Source organism: Diceros bicornis, chromosome 32, assembly GCF_020826845.1.
Source record: "Diceros bicornis minor isolate mBicDic1 chromosome 32, mDicBic1.mat.cur, whole genome shotgun sequence".
Lineage (NCBI taxonomy): Eukaryota > Metazoa > Chordata > Mammalia > Perissodactyla > Rhinocerotidae > Diceros > Diceros bicornis.
Window position 1 is genome coordinate 34,547,430 of NC_080771.1, and position 17,829 is coordinate 34,565,258.

Here is a 17,829-nt window from a genome sequence, read left to right on the forward strand (position 1 = left end):
CCGTACCGGTGGTGGCTGAAGCCAGGCCCCTGGGACCAGCCTGCCTGGCTGGGTTCAAATCCCACCCTGGTTCCAGCTGTGTGGCCCTGGGAAAACTGCACTGCCTCTCTGGGCCTCGGCTTCCTCATCTGGAAACTGGGAATCCCAACAGTACTCACTTCGTGGTGGGAGGAGGGAGGGGTGAGTTGATCCACACAGAATGACACACTGAACAGGGCCTTACCTGGGCTAAGCCTCTAACAAGAATTCACCATTCATCTTAATTATTTAACCGGGTCATTCTGATTTCTGGAATTTTTCCCGAAGAAATAATAATTTAAAAAATCAGGAAGCAAAGATGTTGAAAATGGTGTTATCTACCAAAAGGAACAAGTTGGAAACAACCCAAAGACCAACTCCTGGCAGAACCTGATACAAGCACTAATTAAAGGATTGTGAAATCATATCACCTCAAGAAATATGGCACACGTGCCCAAACATTAAATAAAAAATAAATAAAAGTGCAAAAAGTGCACGGAACGGCACGTCCCAGCTCTGACACAGGTACCACCACGCCTGCGGGCAGTGAGGGAAGAGAAGGCCTCACGGACAGTGGGGAGGGTGACCAGGCTGCGGGGTGTCCGGCACTCCGCAGTTTCCTCCCACGGGGCACATCCCTCAAGGGAAATGCAAAAATAAGGGTCTCGGAGGAGACGGTTCTGGGGTATCTGGGCTGGCGGGCCTGGGTCCGCCTTGACTTAACACAGAGAGAGGGGTCCCAGGTCCTGCCCCCACCCGTGCCCTGAGTCACACCCAAGCCTGCGTTGGCCTAGTTGCCTCTAGAGATCAAGGCTGGGTGGGGCTGGAGGGCAGAGGGCTGGCAGCCCAGGGCCGGTGGGCAGGCTGCAGAGAGCTAGCAATGAAAAATGCATGAGCAAACCCCGCTGGGCGCAGCAGCTCCTGCCCCATTCCAGCACTTGGCTCCTCTGGGCCTGGCCCGGAAGGCGGCCATTCTAAAAGCTCCCAGCAACAGGGGCGTTCAGCCTGCTGCCCAGGCTTTCAGTCCTGCAGTCGACGGGGATGGGGTGGGGTGGCGTGGGGTGTATTTCTCAGGAACTCGCAGCATCTGCAGCTCCGGGGTCTCTCTCCTGGCTGAGCCCCCAGCCTTGGGCTGGAAGGTAAGTGGCCCCACATGTCCCCCCAAGGGCTTGGTTTACTTGTCAAAGATGTCCTGACACAACAGCCAACAGTGAGAGCAGCTCAAGTGTCCATAAGTGGTGGAATGGATAAACCAAATGTGGTCTGTACTCTCAACGGAATATTATTCAGCCTTAAATAGGAAGGAAATTCTGAGCCATGCTACAACATAATGAATCTTAAGGACATTATGCTCGATGAAATAAGCCAGTCACAAAAATACAAACACTGTATAATTACACATATACGAGGTCCCTAGAGGAGTCAAGTTCATAGACACAGAAAGTAGGATGGTGGTGCCAGGGGCTGGGGGACGGGGATGGGGAGTGAGTGTTCAATGGGGACAGAGTTTCAGTTCGGGAAGACGGAAAAGTTCTGGAGGTGGATGGTGGGGATGGCTGCACAACTACGTGCATGTACCTAATGCCACTGAACTGTACACTTAAAAATGGTTAAGATGGCTAATTTTGTGTTATATATGTGTTTTACCACAATTAAAAACCAAAACAAAAAGCTTGTCCTGAATGCCTGCTCTGTGCCAGGCACGGGGATACCCGCAGCGAAGTCTAAGGGAAGAGGGGCCAAGGGCTCAGTCGCTGGACCTCACACCGTGGGTCCCTCCCAGATGCTGGCTCCACAGACTCCTCCCCCTGCTCCTCTGTAGGCTCAGCCTGGAGCCTGAGGGACCAGACCCTGGAGGGGACTGGGCCGTCTACGCCTCTCCAGCATCCCATCCCCACTTTGCAAACAACACCCTGATTTTCTCCAGGGAACCACTGCTCCCATTTGCATGTAGTCTCGGAGGAGCTGTCCATCAAGATGCCCCACCCCCTGGCCAAGGGACGGGCATAAGCCCTAAGCTGGGCCAACCAGATGCGTCCTGCAGCTCACTCATCCCAGCAGTGGGACCAGAGGATGGTCCTTCAGCTGCCCAGGACCTTCCTGTGCCTCCTGACATCCTGTGGCAGAGGGATGGAGTGGGCCAGCCAGAGACATCCAGGAGACTCAAGGCTGGTGGGCATGCTACACAAGGGCAAGGGGCCAGCAGGTCGACTCCCAGATTTCAGGCCAGGACACGTGTGGTGGGGACCATGTGTCACCGAATAACGGGCTTCAAGGGGAGAGGTCTCTGTGTGCTCCACGTTGGTCTGAGGTGCCCCTGGGTCATCCAGACGCTGGTCAGAAAGCTCTAGAGTGCAAGACAGAGGTCTGGGCTGCCTCTGCCAACAGCTACAACACCCCTCAGTGAGTTTGTGTCCTTCCAGAACTTTCTCCCTGCTGGCCTTTCCCCTCTCCCAGCCTGCCTTCCCCAGCACGGGGCAGGCGGACCTCCCATCTCAGTGATAACAGGCCTGCAGGGTGGAGAGCAAACACCCTGGGGTGTGCCTGGCGCCCTCATCAGCGGCCTCTTCCTCCTTTTGGCTCCACAGCCTGGGATCAATCCCTCTGAGGGGGAACCTGAGGCCCAAGGGGCCTGCAACTTTCCCACGTCACTCAACCGCCAGTGGGAGGGAAGGCCAGGAGGAGCCCTCAGAGTCAGAGCAAGCATTTACAGGGCACCTACTGTGTACAGCTGCTGCCTTAAGTGGCGGTGGCCCCTCCCTCTCCAGGGCAGCAACGCTGGGGTCTCAGGGTCCAGCCTCCCACTCTCTCCAGCCTCAGTCCTTCACCTCCCTCCTCCCCCCACCCACCCCCAGAAGAGCTGGTGGGGGAGAGCCGCCCACCGGGCTTACCTTTCAGGCAGGACAGCTTAAGCCCCATGTCGGCGCCTCTGCAGGCCTGCGGAGAGAGGAGAGGCTTGTTTTGTGTTGGCCACGTGTGGCCGGGCCCCCACCCCCCGGCCCTGATGGGTGCACAACAGGAAGTAGTGGCGGAGAGAAACCGCCGGCCCGAGGTCACGGCGCCTGCTGACTACATCTGGGCTGAATTTGCTCAAAGACGCGTCTGTGCTGGCGGAAAAAACTTTCAGGGCCTCAAAGCTAAATATACCGGAGGCCCAGCGCGGCCGCTGGTGAGGCTGAAGGTGAGGGCGGGCCGGGCGCTGACGAGGCGGAACCAACCCCACCTGGCCTCTCCTTTTAGGGGCCCAGACGGTGACTGGCTCCAGGGATGTGAGGACGTGAGGACCCTCAGGACGGGCCTTGGGGGTGGCCCTAAGCCCACTGAGACGGGGGCCCCTGTGATATAATGCTGCCCTCTTTTAAAGTGCAGCTTCTTCGGAGACCTAACAGACTGAGCTTAAAAGGGCATTAAAATTGTCCCAACCAGCACTGCCACCATCTTCCTGCAGGGAGACGCGTCCTTAGGGTTCTGAGTAATTGATGAATAAAACAGCGGCAGCAGCTAGCGGTGCTGAGCACCTGTGTGCCCTTGAGGCTCAACCCTCAGCGACAACCCTGGGAGGTGCTGTTACTGCCCCATTTTACAGATGCGGAAATCAAGACTCAGAGGGGTGGCATTAGCTCCCTGAGGCCACCCAGCTTATTAGCACAGTGGAGCTGGGAATGGAACCCAGGACTGTCCTGACCCTCAGCTGAGGCCCACCCCACAGGGGCCAGTGAGGCTCTGCAGGCTCTTTGGGGAAGGGGAGGCTCTTGTGTCCACCTTGGGGGTCCTTGCGTCTGAGAGGCTGATGGGTGGGGGACACGGAGCCCATCCCTTCGTTCACAGGGAGCCACGTGTGCCAGGCTGGGGGCGGAGGGTGGCCATGAGAGGCCATGCTATCTCCCACGCAGGTGTGTGTCCGAGGGAGGGCCCCAGCCCTGCTCTCTGAAGTCCATCGTCCCCTTGTCCTGCACAAGGCCGGGAGACACAGGCGCCCCGATGGGCAACTCGGGCTTCGCCACACTGTTCTTGCATACCCCTGACCGTTCCTGCCTCCCTCATCCCTGGGGTCAGACCTCCCAGCCCCTCCCTTGTCCCCTAAAACACTTCCTACACATTTCCCACCCTGCACCTGGTCGCTGAGGATGAAACACAGGTGGGCATGAGGCCAAATGGGGCACCACACTGAATACAGGTTATTCAGACTAGTGGGGGAGACAGACAGCAAACTGGCCCCGATGGAGGCATGGTGAGCCCAGGAGGACAGAGGTGGGTTCCTGTCCCAACCTGGGAGGCCCGGGGACCATGTCCCTAAAGAGAGGCAAGAGTGAGCCAAGCAGGGAACAGCCCCCCAGGTCTCAGGAACAGAATGTGCAAAGACCCAGAGAACAAGAAGGGCGTGGCCCACGGGTGGAACCAGAAGGTGGGGGGTCAAGGCAGGAATAGGAAGAGGAGAGGCCAAAGGTAAGCTGGACCATGGGGGCTTTGGGGGCTGGTTATGGAGTTCAGAGGTTATCCTGAGGGCACCAAGGAGCAAGGCTGCCTTCTAGGAGGCTGTGCAGGGAGGGGCCCACTAGGAAACGCCGGCCTCCCCCAGGCCCCCACTACTCGGTTGTGCTGGTGGACCAGCAGCCTCAGCGCTCCTGGGAGCTTGTTAGCAATGGAGCATCTCAGGCCCACCCAGACGCACTGAGCCAGAATTGGCAGTTTAACAAGGCCCCCCGGGGATCCGTGCACTTGCTAAGGTCAGAGAAGCTCTGCTCTGAGCCAGAAATTGTGGAGCCTGAACCTCGAAGACGGTGGGGCAGTGGGAAGGAGAGGTAACTGGAAGTTGGGGTGACACGCAGGTTTGGGAGATGGTGAGACCCCAGGAAGGGCCGGTTTGGAGGAGAGGACAGGATAAAAGCTTCAATTTCAGCCACGCTGGATTTGTGGGCAGGTAGGAGGTAGACTGGAGACATCTGCTAGTTAATGGACTAGGGACCCGGGGAAGGTGGTGGGGGAGAGAGAGAGATGTTGAGAGACGACAGGAGACAGACAGACAGACAGACACTGATGGGAACAGACTCAGGACAGCCGTGTATAAAAGGAAGCGCCTCCCACGTACGAGCAGGCCCTGGGAACCAGAACTGTCCTGGCCGGGACCAGAGCCTGGCTCAGCCATGTGACCGCAGGCAGGTTCCTTAACCCGCCGAGACCTCACTCCCCTCATCTTTAAAACGGGGCTGATGTATGCAGTGGTCTCATGGAGGACTGAAAGTGGCTGTGAGAGGGCTTCTCTCTGCGCCGGGCACACAGCAAGAGTCCAAGAAGTTCAGCTCCTGCTATTACCTGTGACAGTGATGGAGAGAAAGGACGCAGCAGTTTCCAGCCCCTCCTCCACGGCCTCACTACTCAGAGTGGTCCTGGACCAGCAGCATTGGCACCACCGGGCAGTTGTGAGAAATGCAGGCTCCCAGGCCCCACCCCGCCCGTGGGCTCAGGAGCACATTTCAGCAAGACCCAGGTGACGCTCATTACAGCTGGAGAGGCGCTGAGCACTGCATCTTCCCACACATCGGAATCGCCTGGTCCCACCCCCAGAGGTTCCGGGGTAATTGGCCTGGGGTGTGGCTGGCACTGGGATTTTTAAAAGCTCCCCAGGATATTCTAATATGCAGGATGAGATGCCAAGGAAAGCACATCCTTCTCAGTGGAAGAGGAGGGGCCGGGGCTGGAGGGAGAGAGCCCAAGGCCAGGCCAGTGGGAACAATGGGCCTCTTTCCTGAGCCTTCACTGCGTGGCCAGCACTGTTCAGAGCCCCTTGACAGACAGTCATGGTCAGTTAACCCTTGCAGCAGCCCCATGAGGTTGGGACCATTCCTATCCCCACTTCACAGATGGGGAAATTGAGGCACAGAGAGCTTAGTTAACTTGCACAAGGTCGTGCGGGTAGCAAGTGATGGGTCAGGACTCAAACCCAGCACTTTGGACTCTAGAGCCACAATGCTTTCAACCACAGAGCTTCAGGGGGATGGTGGGGGTGCAGACCTCACCTACAACCCTCTCCCCAACCCTCCCCAGGCCGGGTCTCCTGCTGAGGGGTCCTGCAGCCCTGAGGTGGGACCATCAACAAATAAACCCCAGGACCCCGATGACCACCGTGAGAAACACACCTAACATCACAACCATGCAGACGTGCTGTGCGCAGCGCACTCCGATTTCATAGTCGACTCTCTTCCAGCCTATCCCTGTTAAGTGCTGGTCACAGCCCTCTAACAGATCTTATGTACATCCCATCCCAGGGTCTGAACAACGATTTATGCTGTAGCCTCACAGATGAACCATGTCAGGACTCTGCTGTAAAACACTCCAGGAAAACAACAAGAGCAGCGTGGGGCGCAGGGGAGATACAGTGAGGGCGGGGGGAGGCTGCCTGCTGTTGACGCCGGGAGAGGGGGTTCATGACGTGCCTTGGTGTTTGTTCGAAAAGTAACACAATGGTCAAAAGAAAGACAACTGTCCATTAGGTGATGGTACGGGGCCAACGTCCAGTTCTCTGGTTTTGATCACGGTACTGGGTCTTGTAAGAGGTGGTCCTTCTCTTAGGAAGCACACACTGAAGTGTTCGGGGTCAAGGTCGTCATTTTTGCAACTCAACTGTCAAAGAGTTCAGCCAGAAAACGATAACACGCACATACATGTATGGACAGAGAGAGGCGATGAAGCAAATGTGGCCAAACGGTCGTCCCTGGTGAAGGACGCACAGGACGACTTTGTGCTCTGGCAACTTTTCGCTAAGTCCGCAACTATTGCAAGAGAAGCCAACAAAGGAAAGAAGAACGTCCAGGAGAGACAGCACAGCTCAACAGGAGGCACAGCCTCCGTGCCCAACCCCACTGCCCCCGCGCCCAACCCCACTGCCCCCGCAGCGGCACATGGGGCAGCTCAGGGCGTCAGACCCCGTCGCCCCAGAACTTCTGTGACACGGCTGAAGGTGCGCTCCAGGGCCTGCGCTCCGGCCCAGGGAAGGCTCTGTGTTGCACGCTGCCAGAAGCACCACCCCCAGAAGAGGTGTCCCGAACTGACAGGCTTTTGTCCCCAAAGCTGTCCTGCACTTTAAAAATACCCATCTCAAAACACTCAGGGAAAGAAGGAAGAAAGTAAAGAAGAGACAAAAGAGGACGAGGACCTGGATTCAAGGGACACTGGGGACAAGAAGCTGTGCCTGGGTCAGGCAAATGCCACATCCAGGGGTCACGTCCATGTATAGCAATTCCATTTCAGGCTTCTAAAATTCCCAAACGGAGAGTTGTCACAAACTGACTTTTCTTATCCCAATGCACGTTGCTGTAACTCTGGTCCCCCCACTCCCACCTCCCCACAGGGACAGACAAAAGGCAGTGGGCCCAGGAGGGGCCAAGGGAACAAGGACGAACCAGGAGTCTGAAGGAGCTGTGTGACCTTAGGCAGGTCACCTCCCTCTCTGAGTCTCAGGTGCTGAAGCTCTGCGCCCAGGCTCCGCGTCCTCATCTGTGAAACAAGGCATCCTGCCCCCAGCCTCCGGGACAGGCCTGGGACAGCTGTCACTGTCATCACCACTGTCACTGTTGTAGTATCACCAGAGTGCTCCCGTGAGGGTGCTGCATTAGAAGATCACCAGGGGCGCCCCCACAACGTGGTCCCCAGGTGTGGCCTGCTGTGTGGGGAGGAAGCCTCCCGGGGTTATTCACTCGGGATGGTGGACACAGTCCGTCCACTCCACTCCTTCTGTGACCAGGTCTGCTGGCGGAGACCACAGATGCCTTCTAGGAGAAGGCTCCCTGTGAACGGGATGAGATGTCGGAAAGCAGGAGTTAAAGCTGGACTCTACAACTGTCTGAACAGACGCCTACCTGTGGGGAGCGGGGCTGCTCTTCTCTGAAACTTCTTCCTCGTCAGTATCACGACAGTAAACAGCCGACAGGTCTCAAGCTCATGCTTTTAAGAGCCCAAGTTCATCATAAAAATTACTGCACTGAACCCTAACAATACCCCGAGATAAACATTATTGTCACCCCGTTGTACAGATGAGGGAAGGAAGCTCCAAGGGGTCAGGCGCCAGGAAGCCTCGGCTCTGGGAGACGGACTTCCACCACGCTGCTTCAGGGCTATATCCTTCCCCACACCGCAGTTCTAGATGGTTTGGAGTCGTTACAAACAAAGACACACATTTTTGCAATTAGAAAATAAAGATGAGGTGAGAGGAGAGAAAAGATGTAATGGGAGGGGGCCCCTTAGCTTGGCAAGATGGCAGGGGCACGGTTGGGCCCATGAGCACTGCTGGTTTAGGTATAAATGTTCTATCTCTTTCACACATTTTCAGGAGTGTGAAAAACCTCCTTTCATAATGAATCAGGCTCTGTTTACGTCCCCTTTGAAATATCAGATTGTTAATTATTTGCACAACAGCTTGAAATAGAACAGGTTCTTTCTTGCACCCGGGCATAAAAATCTCTCTACTGCCAAATGGCCACGACAGGACCCCCTCTGGGGACAGGGACAGGCAATAAAAAACTTACTTCCTCCTGCAAGGGTCCACTCCTCTGAGCAGTGGCCCAGATAGATGGACATCTGCCGCTTTGCACACTACAGTGTTCTCTAAAACCATGAGCATCTCCAGGGGAAAGGATACACTTGTCTGTCATTGTTTTTACAGCAGCCTTGTAGACAGGAGCCACAAACTACCAGCCCACCGCAGTGAGTGTTCGCCAGCAAAACCTCCACAGGTTTTCAAAGCAAAGAGAAAAGTACACTAATGTGTTCTTTGCACAAAGTTAAATGTAATTAAGAGGTAGCACCGCCTGTCAGAGACACAGAAGCACTCACCGGCCGGAGGGACCCTGCTTTTAGAATTCTGGCTCCAAAGCTGGCTGATTCTCTTCAGGTACCACTACTGTGGACAGTGGGAGTCAGCTCTAGAGTGTGAGATAAACCTTTCCTGGAGCGAATCATACACATCTAGAGCTGGAAGCAGCCATAGATAGAGCTGTCAGATAAAATACAGGATGCCTAATTACTGCATCAGACATACTTATGCCAAAAATTATTCGTCATTTATCTGCGTTTCAAATTTAACGGGGCCTCCTGTATTTTTATTTGCTAAATCTGGCAACCCTACGCAGAGGCTGTCTTATTTCTAACACCTGGTGTCCCAGATGAGGACACGGAGGACCAGAGAGGGAAAGTGAGTGAAAGGCCGAGTCAGGCTAGAAGTCTGATCTCAGTCCCTGTAGAGCCACCTCCCAGATGAAATGGGAACAACCCTGTGGAGGTCATGACTCACCATGGCGCTAGGCCTCACCTCCTTAACAAGACCTCACTTGAGGACCAAGGAGAGGGCAGGGGAGAAGAATCAGGGCTGAGGAATCTGACAGTTTGCTTAGGTGGGTGGACCCACCAGAATGGGCAGAATCAGGTTCCACTCCCAGCTAGTAGAGTCTGGGCCAGCGCGCGGAGCCTGGCTGCAAATACAGGGAGGAAGGTACTAATGGGCTGGCCAGGCCTGGCTCCCAGAAGGCACACGGCACATCTTGGTTTTCTTCCTTCTTTAGAAAAGGCACTTTCTTTTTGCAACAGGATTAGAATTCCTGCAATTCCAGCCAAAGGGACTGTGCTGGGAACAGATGTGACAAGCAATAACGTGCCTCCCATCCTGGGACACAGAGTGCAAACACGAGCATCTCCCTGGCTTTAGCCCACCGACTGGCGGGAGGCTGCAAGCTGCTCTTGGGGAGGCCAGGCAGCTGCCTGCCTGGTCCACAGCAGCTCACTAACAGGGAGTGAAAGAGGATGGGGGTGGGGGGAGAGGCAGGGCACCCACCCAAATCCCCACCTGCTTCTCTGTCACTGGGCAGGGTCTTGGGCCACCTGGGGTCCAGCCCTGGCCTCAAAGCGATCGGCCATGTAACTTCGAGCAACATCCTTGCCCACAGCCCCGTCCACTCTGTGCCTCTGTGTGATCAAGCTCCACGCTAACGATGTGTGCACTTTTCCAAACATATTATATGTCAATAAAAACGTTCGTTTAAAAATAAGGGGTATGCTATTAAAAGTCAGGTTAATGTTTCATTAACCAGAGTTAGTTAAGAAATATGTAATTGTTTTTACTGCAGCTTTGCAGACAGACTACCAGCCCACAGCAGCGAGTGCACACCAGCTCACCCCCTGCAGGTTTTCAGTACAAAGGGAAAAGTAAACTAATGCGTTCTTTGCACCAAATAAAAAGTAACTGAGATGTCGCACTGTCTGTGGGAGACACAGAACGGCCCACTGGCTACAAGGGGGTTCCTGGGCAAGTTCTGTTTCTTGATCTGAGTGTACACTTTTGATGTGGACATATTACTGTGTGTATATTATATCTTAATAATGTTAATGGGGGGGCTGCCCTTGGTCATTTCAGAGGCCTGGCCTAGCCTGTGCTGTATTCAAGAGCAACTCACTGTGAGGGCTAGGGGTTCAACGCCTGCCCTTGCCACTGACCTGCCCCGTGACTTTGGGTCAGTCACTTTACCTTTACCAGCCTGTGGGTCCTCATCTGTAAAATGGGGATAACAACAGTATTTGGTTAGAGGATGAAAACAGAGCGCAGGTGGTGGGCACTGGCACTGAGTGCAGAGTCTGGCAACCACGAGGGATCAACAAATGCTCAATGTCACTGCTCTCTTCCCGTGTCCTCTCAAAGGTGCTCTAACCTGGGGCTCAGGACCCGCCATCCACACCTCACCAGCAAGGCAAGGGCTTCCAGGTACAGGAGATTAGGCTGGCGGGGCTCTCGGCCTCCTTGGGGCTGGCGGAGGGATTAAGGCTTTCCATAAATATACTGCCTCCCTCCCTCCCTCCCATCCAGAGGAATGAGTCCCCAGGGGTGGGGACACAGAACCCAAGATGGGTGTGGCCTGGACAGGTAAGGGAAGACAGGCGAGGGGGTGCTTTCTGGCCTCAACCCAGCCCGGGACAGGAGCTCCCCAAGGGACCCTGAGGGCTGGGCAGGAAACCAGAGCCTGCCAATCCAGGGGTGCCTCTCTGAGCCTCAGTTTCCTCCTCTGTCAGAGTGTTAGTCCCACAAAGGCTGCACCAGCTCACAAGTGCCTTCACCGCTGCCTTTCAAGTCCTATTCTTCCGTGATTCAAAGGCCGCTCAGCCTGCACAGACTTTTCTTTCGGTCCCATCACGCCTAACAGCCAGGGGCAGTTGGAGAGAAGTCCCAGCCGCCCCGGACCCCGCCCACCACGCGGCCCAGCGGAGCTGCGGGTCCTCCTTTTAATGAGTGCCTCCCCCCAGTTCCACTGAGCTCAGCCGGCCAGAAGAAGCTGCGCGTGCGTTCGCACTGGTCGCCCTTTGTGGTTGCAAACCTGCTTTGATGCCCTGGGAGCGGAGGGGGCCCCTAAGTGAGGCGGTTCATAAATAATACATTTTGAAATACTCGATAGAGGGGAAACGGTTCCTCTCGAGGCCTCCTGCCCCCACCCCGGCCGGGCTCCTTTCCAGCCTTCAGGAATGGCGGTCGGGGCCATTCCCAAGGAACTCGTGACAGCGCGGGGCGTCGGGTGGAGAGTGGGGGGCCAGAGGCTCCCACGCGCGGGGACACGCCCCCACCCGCCCAGTGTAAGTTGCAACACGGCCAGAGGGCGCCCCAACTTTCCCCAAACCCGCGTCTCCTCAGAAAAGTCTGCGAGAAGTTGGGGGGACGCCCGGGCGCGCGAATGTCCCCCGCCGCCTCCCGGGGCCCCCTGCCCTCCCCAGGGCGCGCCCCTCGCGCCGCGGGAGCTTGCGGGGCGTGGACGCCGCTCGGCGGGGCTGCGGCTCTGGGGGAGAGCGGCGTCTTCTAGAAGGGGTGGGGTGGGCAGCGCCGTGCCAGGCACCAGGGCGCGCACGGCGCGGGGCACTCACCGCTTCCTGGTGGGCTCACCGCGGAGCCGTGCCCGGGGCGCGCGGGGCCCGCCCGGGCGCTGGTGGCGGCGGCGGCCGGGCTCCGGGGGCCGCGGCGACCAGCCTGCAAGAGAGAGCGGGCGGGGGGGGGTCATGGCCCGGGCCGGGCAGTGCGCGGGGGCCCCGCTCCGCCCCGGCCGGCGCTCCCGGCCGCCGCCGCGCGCACGCCTCCCCCCGCCCCCGCCCCAGCCCCTCGGGGGCGGTGCCCACGGCAGCCCCGCCCCGCCCGCGGGCGCCGGATTGCACCGGCCTGGCGCGGGGGCGGAGCGGGACCCGCCCGCCTCCTCCCCGGGGATCGTGTCAGGGGCGCGCCCGGCGCCCGCGCCTCCGGCCTCGCGAACTGCCCCGGCCCGCCTCAGGTTCCTCTCGCTCGTCCCCGGACGGGGGTGGGAGGAGAAGAACCTGGGGAAAGTTTGGCCCGAGGCCAAGGGAGGCTTTCCATCGTGCGCCCCTCCCCGGGGCTGGGTGCCAGGCTCCCTTCGGCCGTGCACCCCAGCCCTGGGTGATGAAAAGGGGCGCCGGGGTTCCCCCATAGCTGGTGGCCCGGCTGCGGAGAGGGGAAGCGAGAAGTGGGAGGCTCCATCATCTCGCTATCCCCAAATTCCCACCCCTGTGCTGGGCCCTGGGGACACATTAGCAATGCGGGCTCCCCCCATCGTGATCAAAGGCAGCTTCCTGGGTATTAGGGTCTGGCCCTTGCGCTCTCCGAAAATGTTTTTGTACCCCGCTTCTGGAGGTGAACCTGGGGGTGCGGCCCGAGAGGGCGTGTCGAGACTTGCCTCCTGGCCCGCTGGCCGGCTTCAGCGTTTAGATGCTGCCCCGCCGGGAGTAATCCCCCAGCTCCCCACGCTGTGGGCGTGGAGCCCTTTTATCCAGCTGGGTGTCTCAGGAGGCCTCCCACGGGCAGGAGGCCCCTGCAGGCACCTACTCAGCTTGCCAGGAGGAACAAAAGCGATCTGCCACCGAGTGTTTTCATGTCATCCTCACGAGCCTGTCACGCTGGCTCCATCTTACAAGCCCCAGGTCTCCACACCCTGTGCTCTGTGTCCTTCTGGAGGCTTAGAAGGGGAAACTGAGTCACAAGCAAGACAGTGACACTCCCTCGGTGAACGCAGGAAAGAACTGAGTTGCAGGAGATGGAGTCAGCGCCTAGCTGTGTGTTCTCCCTGTGAGTCATTCCTAGAAACATGAGAGTCTTTGTTCTCCTGACCACATCGAGTCCAGAGTGACAGGCAGGAAATGGGTTATGTCCCCCCAAAATAGGACAGAAAGGGGCAAGATGAGGGGCAGGATGTACCCGTGCCCTCCCCCACCTCGGGAGGGCAGGGGGGCTGCCAGGGGCCCCTCTCCTTGTTCCTCCCTGAGGGAGCTGTGGGTCAGGGCTGCTCCGAATCGCATCCTCTAACGGTGGCCACAGAGGCACCAGGAGACCTCCAGGGACGGCGGGCACCCGCATTCTTGTTCTGGAAGGGTGGAGAAGAGAGGAGCAAGGCCTTTTCAGCAGGCCGGAGCCTGGAGCAGGCCGACTGCTCGGCGCTGGTTGTGAGCTCAGCCTGCCTCTGGGCCCCAGTTTCCACAGGGGCAATGAGGATTCATTCGTTTCAACAAATACTGTTTGAGCACGGACTCTGCCCCAGGCACCAGGTACCGCAGCGAACAGGAAAACTAGCACCGACTGAGCTCCAGCTGTGCACGAGGCCCGTGTCGCCACCCGCTCAGGACGGCCCTGGTTATCCTCTCATTTCCCAGGTGTGGGGCCCGCGGCACCGGGAGGTCACGGGTCACCCAGTCAGTGAGTGCTGCATTCCGACCTCTGCCCTCTCCTTGCCTCCTGGGCTCTCCTGCCCCAAGCTAGAGGGGTCGCCAGTTCCTGGAGAGTCTGGCACAACTCAGCGCTGGGGGAGGGGACGGGGCGCTACGGGGAGCAGGCCCAGGAGGATGCGTTTTGTCAACGGTACGAGGTTGAAATGAGGCATGGAAAGAACGCAGTTTCATTTGCTTCCTCTCCCAGGAAGCGTGTGCGTGTATTCCAGTGGTTCCCAGCCCTGGCAGCATGCCGGGATCACAGAGGTTGCTTAACAAATAAATAAAAATGAACAAAGCCAACACCCAGGCCCGGGCTCACCCCAGGGATGCTGACCTAATTGGCCCAGGTAGGGCCCAGGTACGCGTGTTTTGTAAACTCCCAGGCGACATTAATCATTGGCTACCACAGAGAGCTGTGTATCTAGTGGATGCAGACTAGAGACCTAAGAGACAAATCAACCAAATGCGGCGTGTGAACCCCGGACAGAGCTGATTTGAGCAAACCAACTATGAAAAGATATCTGTGAGATGACAGTGGAAAATTAAGCACAGTCTGGGTGTTGGATAATATTAAGACATTATTGCTAATTTTAACAGATGCGAGAGTGGTATCATTGTGTTTTTTAAAGCCCTTATCTGTTAGTGACACATCTGGAAAAGTATTTATGAGTGAATTGATCTGAAGACTAGGTTTGCTTTAAAAGACTCCAGGAAAATAAAAAGGTGGCAGAGAGAGGGTGGTGGGTGGAGAGAGATGGAGCAATAACGGAAAAATGTTGGTAATTGTTGAAGTTAGGTGGCGGGTACGTGGGGGTTCTTTATACTATTCTCTCTACTTTCGTATGTGTTTGAAATTTTCCAAAATAAAAAGATTTTTGTTAAAAAAGAAGAGAGAGAGGGAGAGCGAGCCCACTTGGACAATTTTCCTGGCAGCCAGGTGAGGCGCCTGCGCGGAGGAACTTGTTCTTGGTTGTGGGTGGGGGCAGGTAGTGGGAAGCTGGTGGGGGTGACCTCATGGGCTCTGGGAGGGGAGTCAGGCTCAGGGGGCTCACCTCGCACCACCCACCTGGAAGCAGCTGCAGCGACTGAAGGGGGGGCAGCCTGGAACCCGTAGACCCTGGGGACTAAGCCGGGCAGCGGCCCACACCTGCCTGTGATCAGAATCACCTGGAGCTGTGGGAACAGGCAGGTGCTAGGGGTGGGGATTCCTTAGGTGTGGGCCCAGGGGTGGGGGGTTGTGAAGTCAGGCCCCTGACACCTGTCCCCCCCAGCCCTCCCTTCTCAGCCTGAGACCCCTTGGTCTGCAGAGGAAGTAGGAGAAGAGTAATTAGAGCAATTCTGCCCCCTTCTTCCCCTTGGGATTAACGGCTTGGAGAGCAACTTCCTGTGCCTGATTCAACAGGAGACCCAAGTCGCCTGAGCGCCTGCGACACGCCAGGCACGGGTCGAGGCTCTGAGAATACAACGAGTGAGCGAGATAGTCAAAACCCCTTCCCCTCCTGGCTGTTGGAGTCCAAGTGCTAAGGGGGAAAGAAAACGGAGTAGAGGCTGTGAAGGGTGGGGGCAGGGCTGAAATTTTAGACATGGTGGACAGGGAGAGCCTGTTGGAGAGGATGGCCTTTGAGTAAGCCCCTGATGGGAGCAGGGAGCTGAGCAGCTACCAGGAGGAAACGCTTGCTGTGGGGGTTCTGGGTTCAGGGTGTGGCCCCAGGGCTCAGAGTTGTAGGATGCTCCCTCCTCCTGAAATGTCCTTCCTTCCCCCCACCTGTTAATTCCTCCGGACTCTCATAGCTCTGAGCAGGTGTCCCTTGGCTAGTCTGGAACATTGCCCAGCATCCCGCAGCCTGTCGATGACGGAAGGTCTGTCTCTCCATCAGCAGGCAAGCCCCCTGAGGGCAGGGACCAGGTCCGCACTGCCGGCCATCGTGTCCTCGGCGCAGGGCACAGGGCCTAGCACGGGGCAGGAGCTCGGGACATACTTGCAGAACCAGTGGGGGCCTGAGTGAGCGAATGAGGAACTGCAAGTCTTCAGAAGTTTTCTGGGGGACCAGGGGAGCAGATGCATTCCTTGTAAGGAAGCAGACGCCAGAGCCCGCTCCCGAAGGTAGCCATCTGCCAAATGCCAAACCGCCAAACCGCCAAACCAGCGGAGTTGCCAGGGGAGCCGCAGGGGGAGGGTGTGTCTGTGAGGTCGCTGTGCCCAGAAACAAGAGGGTTTTGTCTGCTTGGCCCTGCCTGTTTGTGCCCCTTCTCAGTTGCATCAAGTGGCAGCACGGATGATGAAAGCGGTGGTGGCTACGCTGGGGCCGCCCCAGGAGGGGCCCAGAGGAAGCGAAGGGGAGGGCAGGACTTTGATAGCACTGGCGGCAGGTGTGGTTGCCCTGGACACTTTCTGGGCCGGGAAGGATGTCAGGGCAGGCCCAAGGCTCAGCAGGGGCAAGGGCGGGCTGAAGATCATCCCGGTTCAGGACGGCGGGTGAATGGGAGCGCTTGGGAGCACCAGCGGTGGCAGGAGGGTGGGAGAGTGGGGGTCCCTGCAGACTGGCCTCCTAGCAGACTCACTTGGGCCTTCCTGGTCACCGTGGCCCAACCTCCCCACGCTCTGGGAGCATCACCCAGTCACATGTGGCTTTGGAGGGATTCGGGCCCAGAGGGGCTCTGCATCGTTCCACAAGGTGCCATGGAGGGTGGGGAGCGGGGCTAGGAGGGGTAAGATCTTTCCATTCACAACTCCCCATTCCCCACCAGCAGTTAATTTCCTATTTGAGGCATGTCTGTGAAATTCAGTTTCAAATTCAACAATCATTTATCGAGCACAGTGGTAGGTTGCAAAGAAGGCTGCAAATTCTTGGTCCCTCTCCCCACTGAGAGGAGAGGCTTATTCCCCCTCTCCTCGAATCTGTGGCCCTGCAACTACACGTAACCAATGGACTGCAACAGAGGTGACCAAGCTTTAAGGAGCCCTGGTGGCTTCTGCTTCCTCCATCGTGGAACCCTTGCTCTCGACAAGGCTTCTCGGAACCCAGCCACCATGCTGAGAGACGCCCAAGCCGTGGGGAGAGTCAGGTGTAGACTGCCTGGTAGAGCCGCAGCTGAGCTCCCAGCTGATGCCCAGCTCCACCAGCCCGCCATATATGTGAGCCAGGTTGGACATCCAGCTCAGTCAAGTCCCCGTCAGGTGGCAGCAGCTCCAGCCAGCGTCATGAGTTACACAAGAACCGCCTGTTGGAGCCCAGGCAACCCTCAGAATTGGGAGAAAATATAAAATGGCTGCTGTTTTAAGCCAGTAAATTTGGGCATGTTTTGTTATACAGCAATAGATAGCTGAGATAAGTGCCTACTATGTGCCAAGGATAGATATGTTCTGAGTTGCTGCTTTCTTTAGGCTTTGTTTTAATTTGCTGCAATTAGATTTATGAACTATTCAAACGTCCAAAAAAGCGTAGAGCATGAGAAAATGTGCACTGCGTGTTTACCACCCAAGTGTAACAAACAAACTTTTTTTCTCAAGCAAAGACATTCATTGTTACAGATATTTGAAGCTCTATGTGCGCCCCTCCCCATCCTGACATTGGGGTTGACCCTCCCTGCTGTGTTCTCATTGTTCTGCTATATACCTGGCCCCCACAGACAGTCCATAGCCACCTTCCCAGGCAGTAGACATTGGCGTCCCATTTTACAGATGGGGAAACTGGGGCTCAGAGAGGTGAAATGCCTTAGGCCAAGGATGCGTGGCTGGAAAGGGGCAGGGCTGGCCTCTCTTACCAGGACCCACCAATATGGAGTGGGTGACAGGAGTCAGAAGCAGGTGGTTCCTGTCTTCCTGGGGAAACTTTTGTGCAGGTGTGTGTGCCCACACTTGTACTGCAGGATTCCTGAAACGTGGGCCACAGGAATGAAACGGTACGATGCCTGGAACATATTCGGTGATGGGAGCATAGCTGAGGATGGCGCTGCAGTGGTCACTGTTGGAGCTGGGTGACCGGTCCCTGGGATTGGTTGTGCTATTCTCTCTCAAATATATGTTTGAAAATTCCCTACATAAAAGCTAAAGAAGAAACACAGGTCCTGAGG

The 17,829-nt window shown here is 57.0% G+C and overlaps 1 protein-coding gene across 1 annotated transcript in view; it reads right to left on the bottom strand.

The window, feature by feature from the left end:
* C32H16orf74 (chromosome 32 C16orf74 homolog) overlaps window positions 1-12,079 on the bottom strand; it is a 31,888-nt gene extending 19,809 nt beyond the window's left edge. Inside the window, exons 1-2 of the mRNA XM_058528419.1 lie at window positions 11,911-12,079; window positions 2,910-2,955 (exon numbers count right to left, since the gene is read on the bottom strand). Of these exons, the coding sequence (XP_058384402.1) occupies window positions 2,910-2,937 (28 nt within the window). The 5' untranslated portion in view covers window positions 2,938-2,955; window positions 11,911-12,079. The remainder of the gene's footprint in view (window positions 1-2,909; window positions 2,956-11,910) is intronic.
* Between the last annotated feature and the right edge of the window lie 5,750 nt (window positions 12,080-17,829).